Here is a 22,738-nt window from a genome sequence, read left to right as displayed (position 1 = left end):
CGTGGCGTCTAGAACCAACGTAGGCACGCTCCCTGGCTATCTCTAGTTGCGTTTGTCAGGCGTAGGGCAGCGGTCAGCCCAGGTTCCATCACCCTAGAGCTCGTCCGTTTTTTATTTGTACTTTGCTTGTCCTGTGCTATCCCTAGCCATTGGGGATTCATGACAGTATCTGCAATGACAAGCACAGACCCCTAGCTGTCATGACAGCCCATCAGAATCACATGAGACGAGCACCAATGGAGGGGTCTTATTATGCGCTTCTGGCACTCTCGAGTTAAAGACTGCTGTCAGTGATTGTCAGTGGCATTTAACAAGTTAACAACAGCGGGTGGATTGCGATCCCACCCGCAGCTGTTAGGGGGCACATGTCAGCTGATTAAATCAGCTTTCATGTGCCAAAAGCTGCAATAAAAGGGGGTAGATGACCTTGGATGTACCTCTACTTCCAAGGTGGTAAAGGGGTTAAACAGGCCTACCATATTTCCCATGTGCAAAGAAGGATCGGCAGTAAATTATTTGGTGTGCATGGACTGTCAATGTTCTCGGCAATAAGTAATCTTTGCACAGGACAACATGCTGCTGAGAACAATGATTTTCATGGAAACTTAAAAATCATTTCATCCAACCAATGAGCATTGGAAGACTTTATACATGGCGTATAATTGAGAAACTAGCATTCCTAGGATCACTTGTAAAATAAATTCAGCTAGTGTAAATGCATCTTAAAGGGAATATGTCCCTAATATTTTGTTGCTCCATCTGATAGGACATGTTAGAGCATGTTAGGTTAGGCTATGGGTTGAACTAGATGGACTTAAAGTCTTCTTTCAACCTTAATAACTATGTTACTATGTTACTATGATAGAAGCAAGTTGTGGGGGCAGAAACCTTTATTCCAGTGGAGTATGACTTACTGAGTTGCTTGCTGTCATTTTGATAAAATCACTATTTTATCTGTTGGAGATCTAGCAGTTATCTGAAAATTGAGCTCAGTATAACCTCACCCACACCAATGATTGGCAACCTTCTGCCCACGTACAGTGCAGACAGAAAGCTGACAATAAGTAGTGGGGGTGGTGTTATACAGAGCTCATGAAAACACTTCACTACTTGACAGATAGCCAACTAGTCCTCTAATGCTAATCTCCTGCTGATAAAATAGTGAACCAGCCCCATAAGTGGAATCAGGGAATCTGTCTCTATATTATGCAGCTCACAGATTAGATGGCAAGGGCTGATGACAGATTCCTTTTAAGTCTTTTGGCCCAGTTTCAATAAGATTGGCATTGTGCACCCCAACCTTAATCACCAGGGACTTGAGTAAGATGCACCTAATTCATTAGGAAGCGCACATGACTTAATGAATTAGATACATCAGACAAGTTCAATGTGTCTTCAACAGAAATGTAGTCCTGTCAAGCCTGGAGTATATTTCTCGAGTACATTTTTATGAGTGTCATAACTTGTCATAATATTTAAATGGGAGTAGCCATGCCCTTTCCCAGCCATGCTCTGCCCATACTGGCATAGCTAACCAGGAATAACGTGAAAACTCCAAGAGAGGCAATATTTTTTTGAGTTGCGCAAAACTATTGCAATTTATTAAATTTAATTTTATGCCAGAAATATTGCATAGACACCTTAATAAAAAAGCTCCTCTATCTTTTTTACATTTTTTTAGTATACTTATATAAATGAAGCTTAGATAACTCATCATTAGATATACTGTATAAACTTTCACATTCTTTAAAAATATAAATTACAAACTAGGTAATCAGTTAAATGACAATGTTTATGTAAACCAAAGAACCTCTGTAAGGAACTGCTGATATTCCTCTTCAATGAAAACATTTTTTCTGTATCTCATTTTATACTGTGAACAGACATAAATTGATGTCCTTGATTTTTAGCACCTAACAGGTTTCAAATTACACATCTGCTCATTCAGCAGTGTCAGAATACAATACAGCCATTTAAGCAATCTGTGTAAAAGTTTAAACATATTCTACCACTATAAATGGCTCCAGCCGGTAATTGTTCTAATAAATAAATATCTAAAAGCGGAATAGATGGGGATAATTTCCAGAACTTTAGAACTTTCTTGTACTTAACCAACCTGAATACGCAGCAGCAATCTTCTGTTGGCTTGTTCTAATTTTTTCTGTCTATGTTCTAATTCTCTGCCCCTTTGTTGTTCTTTTTGTAGCCATTTGATGTATTCAACTGAAGCTTTTAAAATAGTTCCTTTGTTCCAGCGCATATCACTGCAAAATGGCGAAATAACCTTTTCACAATTGTGCACATCAGCAGAATTCATAAGAACTTACAAAATCTTTTACATTAACCTGAAATAATGATTTACATGACTATTATTCACTGTTAGATATTATTGCTTCTGAATGGAAATTTTAATAGAATAGTTAAGAACTCCTTATATAGTAAAATTGATCCTGGAACGAAAATATGTGTCAAAAGAAACTAATAGAGAGACTTTTTGTGAGAGAGCTAAATGTATTATGATTCCACCATTACAGTTTTTATAATTTAAGTGAAAATTGCTTTTATTATTAACTTTGAGATTAAAATCTATGTGCAGTACTTATACATTAATGGAGAAGAAAATGTACATTGCCAAGGACTTCAGATTACATTTTAAAAGATCATTTTTAGTATAATATTCTTTACATTTGACTCTTTTCAGGAAAGGGAAAGTGTTTCATTGTTAAAGTAAAATAAACTGTATTCTCAGTGGTGATTCTTATTTAAAAGTGTGCAAAATATCAAAGTAGAACATCAAATAAAACTTCTATTCTGCTATTTATTTTAGCTATGTATTAAGACCATCAAATCTACCAGCTTGAATCTAATCTTATACAAACGTAATTTTCTGTACAATGAAGTGAATGCCAGGATGCAATGTGGAACCTTTATTTATAAAAATATATTGGTACTAAAAGTGTATTGTAGCATCACCAGAGCTGGAGCAAAGAGAATGCAGCTGGTGTGCAAAGGGCAGGCAGGACTGTGTAGAAGACAGAAAGTAAAATGGAAAAAATGAATATACATATATGTAACATGTATAAATAATATAAAATATACAATTATACAGTATACCGTATATACTCGAGTATAAGCCAACCCGAGTATAAGCCGAGACCCCTAATTTTGCCACAAAAAACTGAGAAAACTTAATGACTCGAGTATAAGCCTAGGGTGGAAAATGCAGCAGCTACCGGTAAATGTCAAAAATAAAAATAAATTCCAATAAAAGTAAAATTAATTGAGACATCAGTAGGTTAAGTGTTTTTGAATATCCATATTGAATCAGGAGCCACATATAATGCTCCATACAGTTTATGATGGCCCCATAAGAAGCTCCACATTAAAATATGCCCCATATAATGCTCCATAAAGTTTATGATGAGCCCATAAGATGCTCCATATTAAAATATGCCCCATATAATGCTACACAAATGTTTATTATGACCCCATAAGATGCTCCATACAGACCTTTGCCCCATACAATGCTGCACAAATGTTGATTATGGCCCCATAAGATGCTCCATAGAGATATCTGCCCAGTATAATGCTCCACAAATGCTGATTATGGCCCCATAAGATGCTCCATAGACTATTATGCCCCATATGCTGGGGCTGAAAATCTTGGCTTATTCTCGAGTATATAAGGTATATACTGTATATTTGGAATACTTTCTCAACAATGCAAATGTCAAAACTATCATATAGGTTTAAAAATACAAGCAAAAATGAATATATATCGAACAGAAAGTTGTAGGTATTAGTGCTGTTTTTTTTAAAGGGAACCTGTCAGCAGGATTGTGCATAGTAATCTACAGACATTATACTGATTAAAATGGTACCTGGGCGATGAAATCCTTAAAAAAATATCAATTTAAAAATGGCGCCAGCATGCACAATAGCAGCTATCGGATCACTTCTATGTACACCGAGAGCTGCTACTGCACAGGTGCAGCAGGCGCCATTTTAAAATTGATTTTTTCTTTCTATCTGAATAACATCAACCACATTTATCATTGGGATATTAAACATGCGATTATGCTGCAGTACAGGGGCCATGGCTGGCACCTGCCTGCAGAAGGGCTTTTTTTTCCACAGTATGTACAGATATTCATTATGTAAACTAGGGGGTAGGTCACTGAGGGATCAGTGTCAGCAGTCTGCAATAATGAATACCTAATCAGATCACCACATGAAGAACCCCACAGGCCTGTCTTGGGGCACGAGCATGTCATTAACTCAAAGCTGAAAATAAAGATTAAACAACAACCACAAGACAGATTTCATGAACCAAGAAATCATTTTAATTAGTATAATGACGCCGACCTGACACTGTCTGTAGGTTACTGAGCACAACCCTGCTGACAGGAACCCAGGAACCCGTAGAGACAAAATAGAAAAGCTACATCTAGAGCATCATTGGTTTTGTTAAAGAAGCACTCCCATCAAAGTTTTATCCTCTTATTATATTCCAATCATCATATTATATAGCACTGTGTATTTACAATTTGTAATTTTGCCTTTCTACCCAGTAAATTATTTTCTTTTCTCTTCGCTACAGTGGCATGTAAATGTGTTGACATCCCTGGTGAAAATTACTATTATTGTGAACAATTAAGCAATTATCTCTAAAAGGCCTAAAGCTAAACATGACACATTTCTTTGCATTTTAGGCTAAATATTTATATTTTTTCAGCTTTTACATTTTTAAAATTACAAAAAGGAAAATGGGTCGACAAAAGGAAATTCTCCATGTTGAAAATGGTGTCTGATCTGCAGGCAGGATGTTATAGAGCAGACGAGCTGATCAGATCGACAATCTTTTTGTGGGAAAATTTTCAGTAAAACGTGCATTTTATTCGTTGAAAGCCCTGGCATATCTATAAATAAGTTCAGTGTACAGTCATACTGTAGCTTGCCAAAGTATTCACCCCCTGTTTCAGTCTTACAGTGATTTTAGACTGGGACGGAGGTTCACGTTCTACAATGACACAAAGCATAGTGCTAAAGCAACACTCGAGTGATTTAAGGAGGAACGTGTAAATGTTCTGGAGGGGCCTAGTCAAAGTTCAGAACTTAGTCAAATTGAGATTCTAGTAGTAGTCAGACTTGAAGATTGCTTCTCACCAGAGGAAGCCATCTGACTTGACGGAGCTAAAGCAGTTTTGCATTGAGGAATGGGCAAAAATCCCAGCGGCAAGATGTGGAATCCTCATAGAGACTTATCCAAAGCAACTTTTAGCTGTAATTGCCACAAAAGGAGTATCTACAAAGTACTGATTTTAGGGGGTGAATAGTTATGCACACTGAAGTTTTTAGTTATTTTTGTCCTATTTGTTGTTTGCTTAAAAAAAAACCAAGAAAAACAAATGTTCACAGATGTAGGCATGTTCTTTACATGAACTGATGCAAACCCTCAAAAGACAGTGACATTCTAGATTGCAAGGTAGCAAAACATGAAAAATATCAAAGAGGGTGAATCCTTTCGAAAGCCACTGTATTCAGTGACTGTAGTCTTTGTTATATGACTGTTCATGTAGAGATAGCTGTCAATCACTAGTAAGGCCGCCGACTGGACTCATATACAGTGCATACAAACACCAGTGATTTCAATGAATAAAGAAGAAGTTTTACTGAATCTTTTCCAATAAACCTATATATCGTTCTGCTCAGCTTCTCCTTCTCTATACCAGGCTGTCCAAAGATCGAACTGCATGTACAATGTGACAGGTTCCATTTAAATTTATTGTGCAGATAGATGAGGTTCTTCTATGACCTGCCATCTTAGCATAAACAGAATTGAAGCAGTTTTCTCTTGGCGTAATAATAAATCTAATACTGAAACGTCAAGTATATATTAAAAATGTTCAAAATAAAGTAAGGGAATTTACTGTAAACTCACGGATCATTTGACTTTGGGATCAGTGTTCCAAGTTCTTTAATCCTGTAGTTAATATTATAACGTCTCCTCCGTTCAACTGAAAAACAATGAATATTTCATGAAGGCTTATTTCAGCCTAGATTTCCTAGATCCCTGGATATTTATCTGTAACTCAGTTAAAAATTAAAGGCAACAATTTAATAGGACATTTTAAGATGTTATAGGTTATTAACCAAAATTACATGGAAATGAAACAAACTAAATAGTGCATAAAAGTTCTGCTAAAGTTTTTGCAGAAAATCTAACAAATAAATTCCAACAAAGTGTTAATGCTGACACATTATACGCTTTGATATCTCAACAATTTAAAAGGGACAATATCCAATTTATGTATATCCTTACTAAGATTATGATTATCCTTCTTCTGTCGCTCTTTAGCCATGGCTCTTGTATTATCTAAAAAAAAAACACACACACATTAAAGGGGCATTCCTACTACGTTTAAAGGTACTAATGTAGAGCAGATATTATGCTGGAAATATTCTGAATGTAATGTCAAATGCCACTCTCCCGAATTGTAAAATCTGTGGTCACGTACTCCAAAACTGGACTGTAATGTCAAACCACAGGTCCCTTTCTGAAAGTGGTGCTTGCGCAGAGGCTCAAGTAATTGGGATAATGACAAAGTTAAAATGTCATTGAGCATGTATTACCACTAGGATCAATTATTTCACATGTATGTTACCATTGACAATGAAATGTCAAAACAGAAGAGGTGCATGAAGAACAAGCTAGGCTGTGTGCCCACTATGAGCTTTTGTCATTTTTTTTAACACTGCGTATTATTTCTGTGTCAAAAATGCCACGTTTTACAGTACCAACAAAGTGGATGAAATTTATAGAAATCTCATGCCCATTGTGCTACTTTTTATGCTGCGGAAACTGACCTCTGCAGCGTTTTTCCAATCTACAGCATGGCAATTTCTCTTGCAGGTACACTGAGTTTTCTATGTGGAATTTCCCCATAGACTAGCATTAGATGCAGAAAATGTGCAGGAAAAACGCACATGCGGTGGAAACTAATCAAAAACCCTTGTGTTCCACACCTGAGAATGTCAAATGCCAGGAAGTTTAAAAAATAAAGCAGCTTTATTTAACGCATGACACACCAAACAGAGAAAAATAACTCGGCGTCAAAAATTAGATAAAAATGCACATTAAAAACACAATGGAAAAACGGAATGAAAACACAAAAGAAGCCTAATTTACATAATTGGTGCAGAAATGGTGCAGAAATTCTGCAAAAACTCATCAAATACTAATTATGGGAATGTAACCTAAGGGTCTCATTTACAAAGGCAATATTATAGATAAAATTGTATTGCAAAGATGCTTCTGTTTACATCCTCCATTCCTTTACCACTAGTATAATGGCAAATCCCTTTTTCCTATAACCAATGCAATAGAATTGAATTATTTTATACAATGCAACCAAGAGTTCATTGTAAGATATATTGTTGTAATTGTTGTCTTTTTATATATTTAATTACTGTATTTTATAAGTACTCAGCCAGTATGTAGAATATCTAATTTATAAATTCTGTAAAGATGATTAAATTCAAAACCAAATTACATGAAAACACCTACACAGTAACTGAATCAAATTGGCACTAGCATATTGTATTAGTTATATCATCACATGATATGAAAAAAAGCAAAAACAATTGCTTGATGGGTCTTTCTATTAGCAACCCAAATGTTGTAATGCTCAAAACTGCTAATCCAACAGGGCAAAGCATTGGGTTTATAGGCAGCGCTAGCTCCTCCTAACCATGCCACTGAGAATTCACCCCTTTTAATCTCAGCTCCAATATACCAATCACGACAAAGATATCTCATATAGTGGTCTCATAATTCAACTGGCTTGACAATGGAGATGAGATTATGAGCTAAGAAAGTAACTGATAGTGAGCTTTTTTCTTGGACTGGGCATGCAAGTCACATGCTCAGTAAAAAAAAAAGCATGGTATGGCAGTGGGAGCATACTGAGACTGGCAAGGCATTACTAGTAGTAAAGAGGGCATAGTGGGTGAATGAGTAGGAAGGAATGAACAATGAGCAAGTACTGAATTAGACAACCGCGAATGCTCATTACCAGAGACAATGAGACCAGCCCATAGAGTGGACGTCATTGATAACATTTCAAATAAGACTCCTCTGCATGCTCGGGATCCAAATGGAACATCACAGTAAGGCCGGCCTCACACTTGGCGTAAGACAATACGCCACGTATTATACGTCCGTACTACGGCCGTAATACAGAGAAATGTTCCCAAAATATTGATCCGTAGTCAGGGTGTTTCAGCGTATTTTGCGCATGGCATCCTCCGTATGTAATCCGTATGGCATCCGTACTGCGAGATTTTCGCGCAGGCTTGCAAAACCGACATCTAATGGATTTATGTGCTCAAATGTTCGGGAAAACATATATACAGTATATATATATATATATATATATATATATATATATGTCATTGAGACACATATATATATTCTGTATTTAGATTTTATTCAGCGCGATATCTGTGAACAGCCGGTAATTCAATTGCCGGCTTTTAATTTCTCCTTCCCAAACCCGACAGGATATGAGACATGGTTTACATACAGTAAACCATCTCATATCCCCATTTTTTTTGCATATTCCACACTACTAATGATAGTAGTGTGTATGTGCAAAATTTCAGCGCTGTAGCTGCTGAAATAAAGGGTTAAATGGCGGAAAAAATTGGCGTGGGCTCCCGCGCAATTTTCTCCGCCAGAATGGTAAAGCCAGTGACTGAGGGCAGATATTAATAGCCAGGAGAGGGTCCATGGTTATTGGCCCCCCCGTGGCTAAAAGCATCTGCCCCCAGCCACCCCAGAAAAGGCACATCTGTAAGATGCGCCTATTCTGGCACTTGGCCACTCTCTTCCCACTCCCTGTAGCGGTGGGATATGGGGTAATGAAGGGTTAATGCCACCTTGCTATTGTAAGGTGACATTAAGCCAGATTAATAATGGAGAGGCGTCAATTATGACACCTATCCATTATTAATCCAATTGTTGGAAAGGGTTAAAAAACACACACACACATGATTTAAAAGTATTTTAATGCAATAAACACAGCGGTTGTTGTAATAATTTATTGTTCTCTCAATCCATCAGGAACACCCTCGCTTGGAAAAATAATAAACGCACAAGATACATACCTTCTGGTGAACCGTCTCGTCCCACGAAGTAATCCATCTGAAGGGGTTAACTAATATTACAGGCACGAGCCCTGCTAAATGCAGCTGTGCTCCGTGCCTGTAATCCCCGGCGAATGAATGAAATGTAGGTCATTGACCTACATTTCCTTCAGTCGCGGTGATGCGCCCCCTGGTGGATGTCCTCATATGACCTGGAGCGTGGGAAAAAGTTCCCAGGCTGCAGTTCATGAGAACATCCACCAGAGGGCGCCTCACCGCGACTGAAGGAAATGTAGGTCAATGACCTACATTTCATTCATTCGCCGGGGATTACAGGCACGGAGCACAGCTGCATTTAGCAGGGCTCGTGCCTGTAATATTAGTTAACCCCTTCAGATGGATTACTTCGTGGGACGAGACGGTTCACCAGAAGGTATGTATCTTGTGCGTTTATTATTTTTCCAAGCGAGGGTGTTCCTGATGGATTGAGAGAACAATAAATTATTACAACAACCGCTGTGTTTATTGCATTAAAATACTTTTAAATCATGTGTGTGTGTTTTTTTTAACCCTTTCCAACAATTGGATTAATAATGGATAGGTGTCATAATTGACGCCTCTCCATTATTAATCTGGCTTAATGTCACCTTACAATAGCAAGGTGGCATTAACCCTTCATTACCCCATATCCCACCGCTACAGGGAGTGGGAAGAGAGTGGCCAAGTGCCAGAATAGGCGCATCTTCCAGATGTGCCTTTTCTGGGGTGGCTGGGGGCAGATGTTTTTAGCCACGGGGGGGCCAATAACCATGGACCCTCTCCTGGCTATTAATATCTGCCCTCAGTCACTGGCTTTACCATTCTGGCGGAGAAAATTGCGCGGGAGCCCACGCCAATTTTTTCCGCCATTTAACCCTTTATTTCAGCAGCTACAGCGCTGACATTTTGCACATACACACTACTATCATTAGTAGTGTGGAATATGCAAAAAAAAAGGGGATATGAGATGGTTTACTGTATGTAAACCATGTCTCATATCCTGTCGGGTTTGTGCAGGAGAAATGAAAAGCCGGCAATTGAATTCCTGACTTTTCACTAACACCGCTGCGTATTTCTCGCAAGTCACACTGCAGGTCCGTGTGGAATCCGTATTGTTCTCGCCCCCATAGACTTTCATTAGCGATTTTTTTGCGCAATACGCTGACAAACGCAGCATGCTGCGATTTTGTACGGCCGTAGAAAGCCGTATAATACTGAACCGTAATATACGGCTAATAGGAGCAGCCCCATTGAGAATAATTGTGCCGTTTATTTTGCGAGTTTTACGGACGTAATTTCTGCGCTCTTACGTCCGTAAAACTCGCTAGTGTGAGGCCGGCCTAAGCTAAAAGCATTATGAAATTTGAAATAGATGTAAATTAAAAATATTCTTTGTTTTAAGAGGTAGAAATACAGTATTAGGTGTCAGAAAACAGTTATTATAGTAAGATATGCTTACAATGAGCCTCCAAATATTTAGCATACTTAAAATTGAAAAAAAAAGCAACATGTTTATACAGTACAACAAATTTATATCTACTTTATATATTATGAAATATGATTTATCTCAAACACTTAACCTACTGATGATACAAATATAGTAAATTAGGACAGTAAGCGGCAAAAAACATATAAAAAAGTAATACATTCTATTTATCCCATTAACCTCTAGAGCTTTTTTCGGTTTTGCATTTTTTTTTTCGCTCCCCTCCTTCCCAGAGCCATTACTTTTTTATTTTTCTGTCAATATGGCCATGTGAGGGCATGTTTCTTGCAGGATGACTTGTACTTTTGAACGACACCATATGGTTTACCATGACTTGTACTAGAAAACGGGAAATAAATTCCAAGTGCGGTGAAATTGCAAAAAAAGTGCAATGCCACACTTGTTTTTTGTTTGGCTTTTTTTACTAGGTTCATTAAATGCTAAAACTGACCTGCCATTATGATTCTCCCGGTCATTACAAGTTCATAGATACTAAACATGTCTAGGTTCTTTTTTATCTAAATGGTGAAAAAAATTCCAAACTGTTAAAAAAAAGAAATTGCGCCATTTTCCGATACTCAAAGTGTCTCTGTTTTTTGTGATCTCGGGTTGGGTTAGGGCTTATTTTTTGCATGCCGAGCTGGCGTATTTAATGATACCATATTCGTGCAGACCCTGATTTCAATGATGTATCACTTAGTGTTGTGGGTTAGGGTTGAGCGAAACGGGTTGGCAATTTTCAGAAGTCGCCGACTTTTGGCAAAGTCGGGTTTCATGAAACCCGACTCGACCCCTGTGTGGGGTCGGCCATGAAGTCGGCGATCTTCTGAATCTGGAATCGGAATTCCGATACCGATTCCCGATATGTTTAAGATATCGGGAATTGGTATCGGAATTCAGATTTAAGTGTAAAATAAAGAATTAAAATAAAAAATATCGCTATACTTACCATCTGATGCGCCCTGGTACTAACCGGGAACCTTCCTTCCTTAGAATCAGCCTTCCAGGACCTTGCGGTGACGTCGCGGCTTGTGATTGGTCGCGCGGCTGCCCATGTGACCGCTCGCGCGACCAATCACAATCACAGTCACCCTCGGTGACGTCACGGTGACGTCGCGGCTTGTGATTGGTCGCGCGAGCGGTCACATGGGCGGCCGCGCGACCAATCACAAGCCGCGACGTCACCGCGACGTCACCGCAAGGTCCTGGAAGGCTGATTCTAAGGAAGGAAGGTTCCCGCTTAGTACCAGGGCGCATCAGATGGTAAGTATAGCGATATTTTTTATTTTAATTCTTTATTTTACACTTAAATATGGATCGCAGGGCCTGAAGTAGAGTTTCCGCTCCTTCAGACCCTGGGAACCATTGGAAACCCAATGCACTGCATTGGGTTTCGAGTTTCGGCCGACCCCGACCCCGACTTTTTTATAGGATCGGCCGATTTCACTCGACCCGACTTTTGAAAAAGTCGCGTTTCGTGAAACCCGACCCGATCCTATAAATGTTAAGGTCGCTCAACCCTATTGTGGGTGCAGCAGATATGACAAAATCAGAAATCTTAGATGCATCATGAAGCAGAGCTCATAAAACTGACCACACCCACACCAGGCTCTGTATGTACATAGTCTATAGAGACTAAGCTGCTTATCACAGGAGGGGGCTGAGTGAGACCAGGAGGCATGGGACTAGCTAGTCACAAGAAATGATAATGTCCTTGTGATACAACCTTCATTGTGACTAAAAAATAGCACACAGATTGAGAAGTGACACATTAGTAAGTTCTCTGTTTTAATCCCTACCTTATGCTGTCCTCAGATTACATAGCAAAAACCCACTGCCATATTCCCTTTATATGGCAGCTAGCTTTTTTTTATTTTACATAACTTTACTAAATAAAATGAAAAAGTTATGGAACCTCATTATGCCATTACTATTGAAAATGATATACTGCCAAGTCAATGCAAAAGAGAAAAACAATTTCTATAGTTACAGATATGACCAAAACACTATGCAGTAAAACAATATCATTCAGCTTTATTCCTTGCACCCACCAAATTTATGTACACCCGCCTACAAAGGATAACATTTCCCTGCCAATTGTGAAAATAATTATACATGTAAAAAAAACATTATTTTTCCTGGGAGCTAATCAGGATGTCAAGATTTATAGTACTTTCCCATACAAAAAGTGTATTTAACCATCATCCAGTAGTGAGGGTTTTCTGCATTCCCAAGTTCAGTTGTAATCAGATTTCTTGAATATTTCCACTGAAAGAATCCTGTGTTTCCTTTTCATGACATTAATAAACAGTAAAAGGTTCATAATGTTGAGTACTAATTGAATGTAACTTTTCAAGCTGTTAATCCGTTAATATAGATACTTATTGAATGGATTTTCTGTAAGCTCTTAAAAGCCAATTGTTCTATCATGAAACACATTTAATAGGAGATAATTAATTTATGCAGTTGATCAGCAGCCAACATTTGAAAGGATCTTGTGTTTCCCAAAATAATTTGATTATGGAAATGCATGATGTTCATATTGATCACAAGGTCATCATTGTTTTTGAGCTTCTAAACTAAGAGGACAGAATAAACATGCTTGGTGATCTTTGCCCTATCTTTACCAAAATAGTAAGTGTTGTAAAACACTTGTGCCATTGTGATTGTACAATTATAAGCATTTTTTGCTGTGTAAAAATCAATATTTTGGCCGATAATGATCATTTTTGTGGATTAATTATTCGCCACACATTGTCTTTTCTAGAATTCCATCGTCTTTATTTACCACTTAAAGGGAATTCTTCATATGGCTGAGCACAAAATTAGAGTTAATAAGCATCAATTCAAATAATGGAGCCAATTAGAGATAGGAGAATCGATTCAAAGAACTCCAATCTATCCGCCAGGTCATTAAAGGGAATCTGTGACCAGTTATTTAATGTCTGAACTAAAACTAGCACCTTAATCAGCACCTATGCTGCATTCAATAAAGAGATATAATCCCCTAACTCCCCCTGTATACCCTGAAAAACCTTTTGAAATTCTCCCACGCTCTATGTTAATCCTTAAGGTCTGGTCTGAAAAGTATCCTAGCTGAGACGTCTATAACTCCTCCTGGCTGCGGATCATAGGCTTCTGACCTGATTGGTTGACCGGAGTCATGCCAATCGATCCACCCATCTCTAGAGCCAATATGTTTTACAACACTGACCTAGTCTCCCAGTATTTACCTACACGTAATCTCTGACCCTCACAAGATCTCCTTCTCTACTCCCCTCTTGTCTCCCCTTTCCACAACTGTATACAAGATTTCTCCAGTGCATCCTCCCTACTTTGGAACTCTCTAGCCCAACATGTCATACTCTCACCTACCGTGGAAACCTTCAAAAGGAACCTGAAGACCTACCTCTTCCGGCAAGCCTACAACCTGCAGTAAACATTGTGCCACTATACAGCTGCACAACCAGCTCTGCCCTCATCTACTGTATTCTCACCCATCCCTTGTAGACTGTAAGCCCTCAGGGGAAAGGTCCTCTCTCCTTCTGTACCAGTCGGTAACTTGTGTTGTTTCATGAACCTGTATTGCTTCATTATTATTGTACTTGTTTTTTATTATTTATACCCCTTTTCACATGTAAAGTGCCATGAATAAATTGCACTATAATAATAATAATAATAATAATAATAATAAAAGCATAACTCCCTTTTTTCTGATTATGTAATTCAAACTTGTCTAACAACGAATGGGTGAACTCTGAATATTGGTACTAAATTTTAAATTAATGGTGTTCAGGATTCCATTTAAAAAAGGTTATACATTGATAATCACTCTAATACATATGTGAAAAAATCTATTTAATCTATTTACAGTTAGAGCATAGCCTATTTTTATCCGTCGAAATGTAAGTATAATGGAGATAATGGGAAATATATAGCAGGAAGTTTGGGGAACATTTACTAGTATTTCTTACCAAATTCTATTATGTGCTGCAACTCACTTTGCTTATAAGCCGCTGCCCTATTATTCAGTGCACCTGATTTTTTGCTTTACTGTAAAGTGATAATTTTGGCATTTCAACTTTTTTGATTTTTTTTCAAAGGGGATAAGAATAAAAATACAATAATTTGCATATTGTTCAGATTTCTTTCCAAGGACTTTATGTGTTTGAGTTCAACATAACAAAACATCCTAATTTTTAGACAAACATTCAGTGATTATTAAAATAATTTTTAAAACCCAAATAGGACAATTTGACAAAATATACTTAATAACTAGAAATGAATTAATATATTCTAACCAAATTGAATTCTACTCGAATTTGACAAAAATCTGCAGTTTGCATCAGTCAGATTCAGCAAAATGGTGATCAGTGGCCCCCATTTTTCTGAACCATAAATGACCGGTTAGAAAGAAAATAAAATACTTATATTCATCTTATTGCTGACTTCTACTGGACCCTCGGGTCACTCTGTCAGACATCATTATAGCCAGAAATCCCTTGCTTCAAAGGCCTGGGGATTTAAGCTCTAGTGGCGGTGATCAGACAAAGACGGTAAGGAGCGGAGGGGCCAGAAAGGTGAGCAGTATATCCCATATTTTTTATTTTTATTCTTTTTTTTACATGAATATGGATCCCAGGGTCTGAAGGAGAGTCTCCTCTCCTCCAGACCCTGGGAACCATCCAGACCGCACATGCCATATAAGATGACTGGGCGTATAAGATGACCCCCATCTTATAAGGCGAGTATATCCCAAACTCCATATTTTATATGGAAAAGTTGGGGGTCGTCTTATATGCCCAGTCGTCTTATACACCAGAAAATAAGGTGTATATATATATATATATATATATATACTAGATTGTGGCCCGATTCTAACGCATCGGGTATTCTAGAATATGCATGTCCCCGTAGTATATGAACAATGATGATTTCAGAATTCGTGGCAGACTGTGCCCGTCGCTGATTGGTCGAGGCAACCTTTATGACATCATCGTCGCCATGGCAACCATTATGACATCTACGTCGATACTGTGCCCGTCGCTGATTGGTCGATTGATTTCCATTATGACATCATCGTCGCCATGCTGTGCCCGTCTCTGATTGGTCGAGGCCTGGCGGCCTCGACCAATCAGAGACGCGGGATTTCCAGGACAGACAGACAGACAGACAGACAGACAGAAAGACAGACAGACAGACAGACAGACAGACAGAAAGACAGACAGACAGACAGACAGACGGAAAAACCCTTAGACAATTATATAATTATATTAATGTATCCCATTCATCAGTACAGGCTTCAATAAATTGGGGAAATTATTGAAAAGTGTTGACCAAACCAAGGGGGGTCTGGTTCATCAAAGCAATTTTGCAAAAATTCTGGTGTGAAATACTTTGACATTTTTTGAGCAACTTAGATTTTTCACAAAAATGTCTCCCAGCTCCACCAACGTGGACTGAAATTTAGCAGGACAGGGCATTGTGAGCTGTTGCATTCTTTACATCAAAAATTGTACTCCAGTCACTGGTGAGGACACCTCTTAATGAATCTGGAGCATCTGGCTTCTTCATCACAGTGAAAATTGCTGATTTTAAGGAATCGAGGTCTAAATGCCCACACTGTTACAGATGCTTTAAAGCAGATGAAAATAACCATATCAAACAACCCCCATTTGCTTCAGAGCCCATGAAATAATTTAATAGTGCTAAATTCCATTTTCGGTAATATTATTACTGTTTGTACAATAAGCCCCATAAAAAGCTATTTTTCCATTAGCATATGCTTTTCTATGTATAACATACTTGAGTCACATGACCATATTATGGAACTATAATAAAAATAAAATTGTGACATGTATCGTGTCATGCAATTTCTAAAAATGAGCTACCCTAGTGTTAGGTGTCGAGTTTCCGCTGCTGCACAGGGGGAATCTCGAACCCTCCCCTCCCTCCCATTCTCCTCCAGCCACAGTGGAGCCTGCTGAGCAGAGATGCCGATCCCAGCGTCTGGCTCAATGCAGATACTGTGCGTTTGGTTACAGCTGCCTTTCCAGGCTCAGCCTTTGTAACCAGCATTGATCAGCGGCGAACAGATATTCCAGGGACTAAGTCCTGTTTTCTTCTACTGAGCATGCCCACGGGATGACCTCTCATTGGAGGTTGGGAGTCACATGCTCAGGTCCTGTAGCTGCTCCGACTGGATCACTTAATCATTCCCATCCCTAGTGTTGTTTAAAGTTCTTGGCTGATTGAGCTACCTAGCGCCACCAGTGCGTGTCGTGCACAACCAGTGTGCTTTCCTAGCCCTAGTTAGGGTGGCTAGTGGCGTCCGCCAGAGCGGCACTGTATGCACTCTGTGCCATAAATACTTAGTTAGTTCTGACAACCGGTCAGTGTAGGGTGGGAACTGTCGCTTGGACTCAGCATCTGACTCAGGGCGTCCTCAGGCACGGGCTCAAACGCCACCGAGGGTCCGAGTGAGTCCAATCACCAGCATAGAGGGGGTGAATCATACGGATTTCACCAGCATCCAAGGGATCCCACCAGCATCCACCAGCTGCACCCTGTGACTACTCACAGGGCACAGCATTCATTTAAGCGACTCTGTGAAGCAACAGAGTTGGCTTCCATCCACACTGGGTGAAGTCTACCCCACGTGTGAGCAAGTGTTCATCCGCCATTACTCAGCAGCAGGTTCCATCTCTGCATGGTGGACCCAGGGCTGCGAACGCACTTCATATTTCCCTTTATATTATTTGGTGCATTCCGCTAGCCCTAACACCTAGAAGCATTTATTCAATAGTAAAACATAGAGCCTTCTGGAGGTACCAGCACAAAGATTACCAAACAGGTCAGTAATCGAGGCCATAGGATCTACATGTAATGCCCTATGGACTTGTTATATGAATTTTAAAGTTTATTATATACTATACATATTCAATACAATTGTTTCACAACAGAAAGCAACCATAAGTGAATTGCCATATATAAATATATTTGCTTTAAAATATTTTGATTAATTATTCTGAAAATAATAATCAATACTGTAATATAACAATCATAAAATGAATTTTTTTTTTGTCTTTATGACCATGTATTAAAGCATGTATATTGTGAATGAGGCATTTTTTATATAAACTCATTCATTTACCTGTAACTTCACTCTTTACACCGTTACTCGCTGTACAAGATGTGTTGGACAGTCCCATCGCAGATGTGCAAATGCTTTGGTCAGTGTTATAAACATCAAAATTACCACTGGATAATGGAAGCTGAAAAAGAAAGATCCTAACTCTTAAACACTGTGATATAAACAAATTTTTATAATATTGCAACATAACATGTAAATTTTCTACAGAATAAAGATCTCATATTAATACTAACCCATTTACTATTTCTATCCTTGCTTACACAGCACAAATATATTCTGCAGTGCTTTTCAGACTTTGTAATTATTGTCTCCATTGGGATCACAATCTAATTACCCCCTATGTCTTTGGAGTGTGGGAGAAAACTGGAGAACCCGGACGAACTGACGTAAACATGGGGAGAACTTACAAAGTTCATTCAGAAAGTAAAATTTTCAAGCAAATCCTAAAGGGAAAAATAATTAACGTACATGTATTTTATTAATTCTTTTCTTTCCACTATGTTTGAAAACTATTTTAATATTTTAAAGGTTGAAGCTTTGTATCACTTAATAAGCAGGTATTTAATTATTTTTATTACTTTTTGATATTCTATATTTGATATGTAGGCAGAACCAGGACAAAGAGGCCACAGACCATGTTTTTGCTCCAACACACCAACATAAGTGGCACCAGTTCAGCACTGACACAGTCAGGGTATGTGCACACGTTTAATATTTCCAGTGTTTTTGTCATGTTTTTTCCTCGTAGATTTGTCACAAACACTGAAACATTTCCTAGTGCAAGTCAAGAGAATGGCATTCCTGAAAGCATTTCAGTTCTGCCGCATGTCAATTTTTTCAACATTTTTGCACGCTTTTCACCCTTTACAATGCACGGGAAAGAAGCACACGTGTTAAGACCTCAATGGCAGAGGGTCTCAGAAATAAATACCAAGTCTGCAAACACAAAAAACCAGCTCATAGGGCAGTGGTAACTGGGCTGACCGTATATCTAATCCTAGCACCACAAATAGCAGCAGCCGGGGAACGTGCCTACGTTGGTTCTAGACGTCTCGCGCCAGCCGGAGAACTAACTAACCCTAGAAGGGAAAAGATAGATCTTTCTTGCCTCCAGAGAAAAGACCCCAAAAGTTGGATACAAGCCCCCAACAAATAATAACGGTGAGGTAAGAAGAAAAGACAAACGTAAGAATGAACTAGGTATTTAGCAAAGAGAGGCCCACTGACTAATAGCAGAATATAGTAAGATGACTTATACGGTCAGCAAAAACCCTATCAAAATATCCATGCTGGATATTCAAGAACCCCCGAACCGTCTAACGGCCCGGGGGGAGAATACCAGCCCCCTAGAGCTTCCAGCAAAATCAGGAATCACATTTAGTACAAGCTGGACAAAAAATAAGAGCTATGCAAATAACCAAAAAGCAAGGAAGCAAGACTTAGCTTAATTAAGAACCAGGATCAGCAGACAGGAGCAAACAGAAAGGACTGATTACAACGATGCCAAGCACCAGACTGAGAATTCAGGAAGTTAATATAGCAACACCCCTGGACTAACGACCCAGGTGGGTGCCAAACTGAGGAAAGACAATCCCAGAGTCATATCACTAGTGACCACAAGAGGGAGCCAAAAAAGTCTAATTCACAACAGTACCCCCCCTTTAAGGAGGGGTCACTGAACCCTCACCAAGACCACCAGGGGGATCAGGATGAGCAGCGTGAAAGGCCCGAACTAAATCGGCCGCATGCACATCAGAGGCAACCACCCAGGAATTATCCTCCTGACCATAGCCCTTCCACTTGACCAGATACTGAAGCCTCCGCCTGGAGAGACGAGAATCCAAGATCTTCTCCACCACGTACTCCAACTCGCCCTCAACCAACACCGGAGCAGGAGGCTCAACAGAAGGAACCACAGGTACAACGTACCGCCGCAACAAAGACCTATGGAACACGTTGTGAATGGCAAACGACACCGGAAGATCCAAGCGAAAGGACACAGGATTAAGGATTTCCAATATCTTGTAAGGACCGATGAAGCGAGGCTTAAATTTAGGAGAGGAGACCTTCATAGGAACAAATCGAGAAGACAGCCATACCAAATCCCCAACACGAAGTCGGGGACCCACACCGCGGCGGCGGTTGGCAAAACGCTGAGCCTTCTCCTGTGACAACTTTAAGTTGTCCACCACATGATTCCAAATCTGCTGCAACCTATCCACCACAGAATCTACCCCAGGACAGTCAGAAGGCTCCACATGTCCCGAGGAAAAACGAGGATGGAAACCAGAGTTGCAGAAAAATGGCGAAACCAAAGTAGCGGAACTAGCCCGATTATTAAGGGCAAACTCAGCCAACGGCAAGAAGGTCACCCAATCATCCTGATCTGCAGAAACAAAACACCTCAAATAAGCCTCCAGAGTCTGATTAGTTCGTTCCGTTTGTCCATTAGTCTGAGGATGAAAGGCAGACGAAAACGACAAATCAATGCCCATCTTAGCACAAAAGGATCGCCAGAACCTGGAAACAAACTGGGATCCTCTGTCAGACACGATATTCTCAGGAATGCCGTGTAAACGAACCACATTCTGAAAGAACAAAGGAACCAGATCGGAAGAGGAAGGCAGCTTAGGCAAAGATACCAAATGGACCATCTTGGAAAAGCGATCACATACCACCCAGATGACAGACATGCCCTGAGACACCGGAAGATCTGAAATGAAATCCATGGAAATGTGTGTCCAAGGCCTCTTCTGGACAGGCAAGGGCAAGAGCAACCCGCTGGCACGAGAACAGCAAGGCTTAGCTCGAGCACAAGTCCCACAGGACTGCACAAATGACCGCACATCCCGTGACAAGGAAGGCCACCAAAAGGACCTAGCCACCAAATCTCTGGTGCCAAAAATTCCCGGATGCCCTGCCAACACCGAGGAATGAACCTCGGAAATGACTCTGCTGGTCCACTTATCAGGAACAAACAGTCTGTCAGGTGGACAAGAGTCAGGTCTACCAGCCTGAAATCTCTGCAACACACGTCGCAAATCCGGAGAAATGGCTGACAAGATTACTCCCTCTTTAAGAATACCAACTGGTTCTGCTACTCCAGGAGAGTCAGGCACAAAGCTCCTTGAAAGAGCATCAGCCTTCACATTCTTTGAACCTGGTAAATACGAGACCACAAAGTCAAAACGGGAGAAAAACAATGACCAACGGGCCTGTCTAGGATTCAGGCGTTTAGCAGACTCGAGATACATCAGATTTTTGTGATCAGTCAAGACCACCACACGATGCTTAGCACCCTCGAGCCAATGACGCCACTCCTCAAATGCCCACTTCATGGCCAGCAACTCCCGATTGCCAACATCATAATTCCGCTCAGCAGGCGAAAACTTCCTAGAGAAAAAAGCACATGGTCTCATTACAGAGCAACCAGGGCCTCTCTGCGACAAAACGGTCCCTGCCCCAATCTCAGAAGCATCCACTTCAACCTGAAAGGGAAGTGAGACATCAGGCTGGCACAAAACAGGCGCTGAAGTAAACCGGCGCTTCAACTCTTGGAAAGCTTCCACTGCTGCAGGAACCCAGTTAGCAACATCAGAACCTTTCTTGGTCATATCCGTCAAAGGTTTAACAACGCTAGAAAAATTAGCGATAAAACGACGGTAGAAGTTAGCAAAACCCAAGAACTTCTGAAGACTCTTAACTGACGTGGGTTGAGTCCAATCATGAATAGCTCGGACCTTGACTGGGTCCATCTCCACCGCAGAAGGGGAAAAAATAAAACCCAAAAAGGGAACCTTCTGTACTCCAAAGAGACACTTTGAGCCCTTAACAAACAAAGCATTCTCACGCAAGACCTGAAACACCATCCTGACCTGCTCTACATGCGAGTCCCAATCATCAGAAAAAAACAGAATATCATCCAGATAAACAATCATAAATTTATCCAGATACTTCCGGAAAATATCATGCATAAAGGACTGAAACACTGAAGGAGCATTAGAGAGCCCAAAAGGCATCACCAAGTAGTCAATATGACCTTCGGGCGTATTAAATGCAGTTTTCCATTCATCTCCCTGCTTAATGCGCACAAGGTTGTACGCACCACGAAGATCTATCTTGGTGAACCACTTGGCACCTTTAATCCGGGCAAACAAGTCTGACAACAGAGGCAAAGGATACTGAAATTTAACAGTGATTTTATTCAGAAGCCGATAGTCAATACAAGGTCTCAAAGATCCGTCCTTCTTGGCCACAAAAAAGAATCCCGCACCAAGAGGGGAAGAGGATGGACGGATATGCCCCTTCTCCAGAGATTCCTTGATATATGAACGCATTGCGGTATACTCAGGTACCGACAGATTAAATAGTCTTCCCTTAGGAAATTTACTACCTGGAATCAAATCTATAGCGCAGTCACAGTCCCTATGAGGAGGCAGAGCACTGGACCTGGACTCGCTGAATACATCCTGAAAATCAGACAAATACTCAGGAACTTCCGAAGGAGTAGAGGAAGCAATAGACACCAGCGGGGAATCACCATGAATTCCCTGACAGCCCCAACTTGACACAGACATTGCCTTCCAATCCAAGACTGGATTATGAGTCTGTAACCATGGTAGACCCAAAACGACCAAATCATGCATTTTATGCAGAACAAGAAAACGAATCACCTCCCGATGTTCAGGAGTCATACACAAGGTTACCTGTGTCCAAAATTGCGGTTTATTTTCCGCCAATGGCGTAGCATCAATACCTCTAAGAGGGATAGGATTTACCAATGGCTCTAGAACAAAACCACAGCGCCTGGCAAATGACAGATCCATAAGACTCAGGGCAGCACCTGAATCCACAAACGCCATAACAGTGTAGGAAGACAATGAGCAAATTAAAGTCACAGACAAAATAAATTT

The 22,738-nt window shown here is 40.0% G+C and overlaps 1 protein-coding gene across 2 annotated transcripts in view; it reads right to left on the bottom strand.

Annotated features, from left to right (window-relative positions):
• TFEC (transcription factor EC) overlaps positions 1-22,738 on the bottom strand; it is a 91,451-nt gene that overhangs the window by 9,203 nt on the left and 59,510 nt on the right. For both annotated transcript variants that reach the window (XM_077265024.1, XM_077265025.1), the window contains 4 exons: positions 17,826-17,946; positions 6,323-6,376; positions 5,942-6,017; positions 2,117-2,264 (listed from right to left, as the gene is read on the bottom strand). In XM_077265024.1, coding sequence (XP_077121139.1) covers positions 2,117-2,264; positions 5,942-6,017; positions 6,323-6,376; positions 17,826-17,946 — 399 coding nt within the window. The remainder of the gene's footprint in view (positions 1-2,116; positions 2,265-5,941; positions 6,018-6,322; positions 6,377-17,825; positions 17,947-22,738) is intronic.

Source organism: Ranitomeya variabilis, chromosome 5 (genome assembly GCF_051348905.1).
Source record: "Ranitomeya variabilis isolate aRanVar5 chromosome 5, aRanVar5.hap1, whole genome shotgun sequence".
Classification (NCBI taxonomy): Eukaryota; Metazoa; Chordata; class Amphibia; order Anura; family Dendrobatidae; genus Ranitomeya; species Ranitomeya variabilis.
This window is presented reverse-complemented; position numbering and strand designations above follow the sequence as displayed.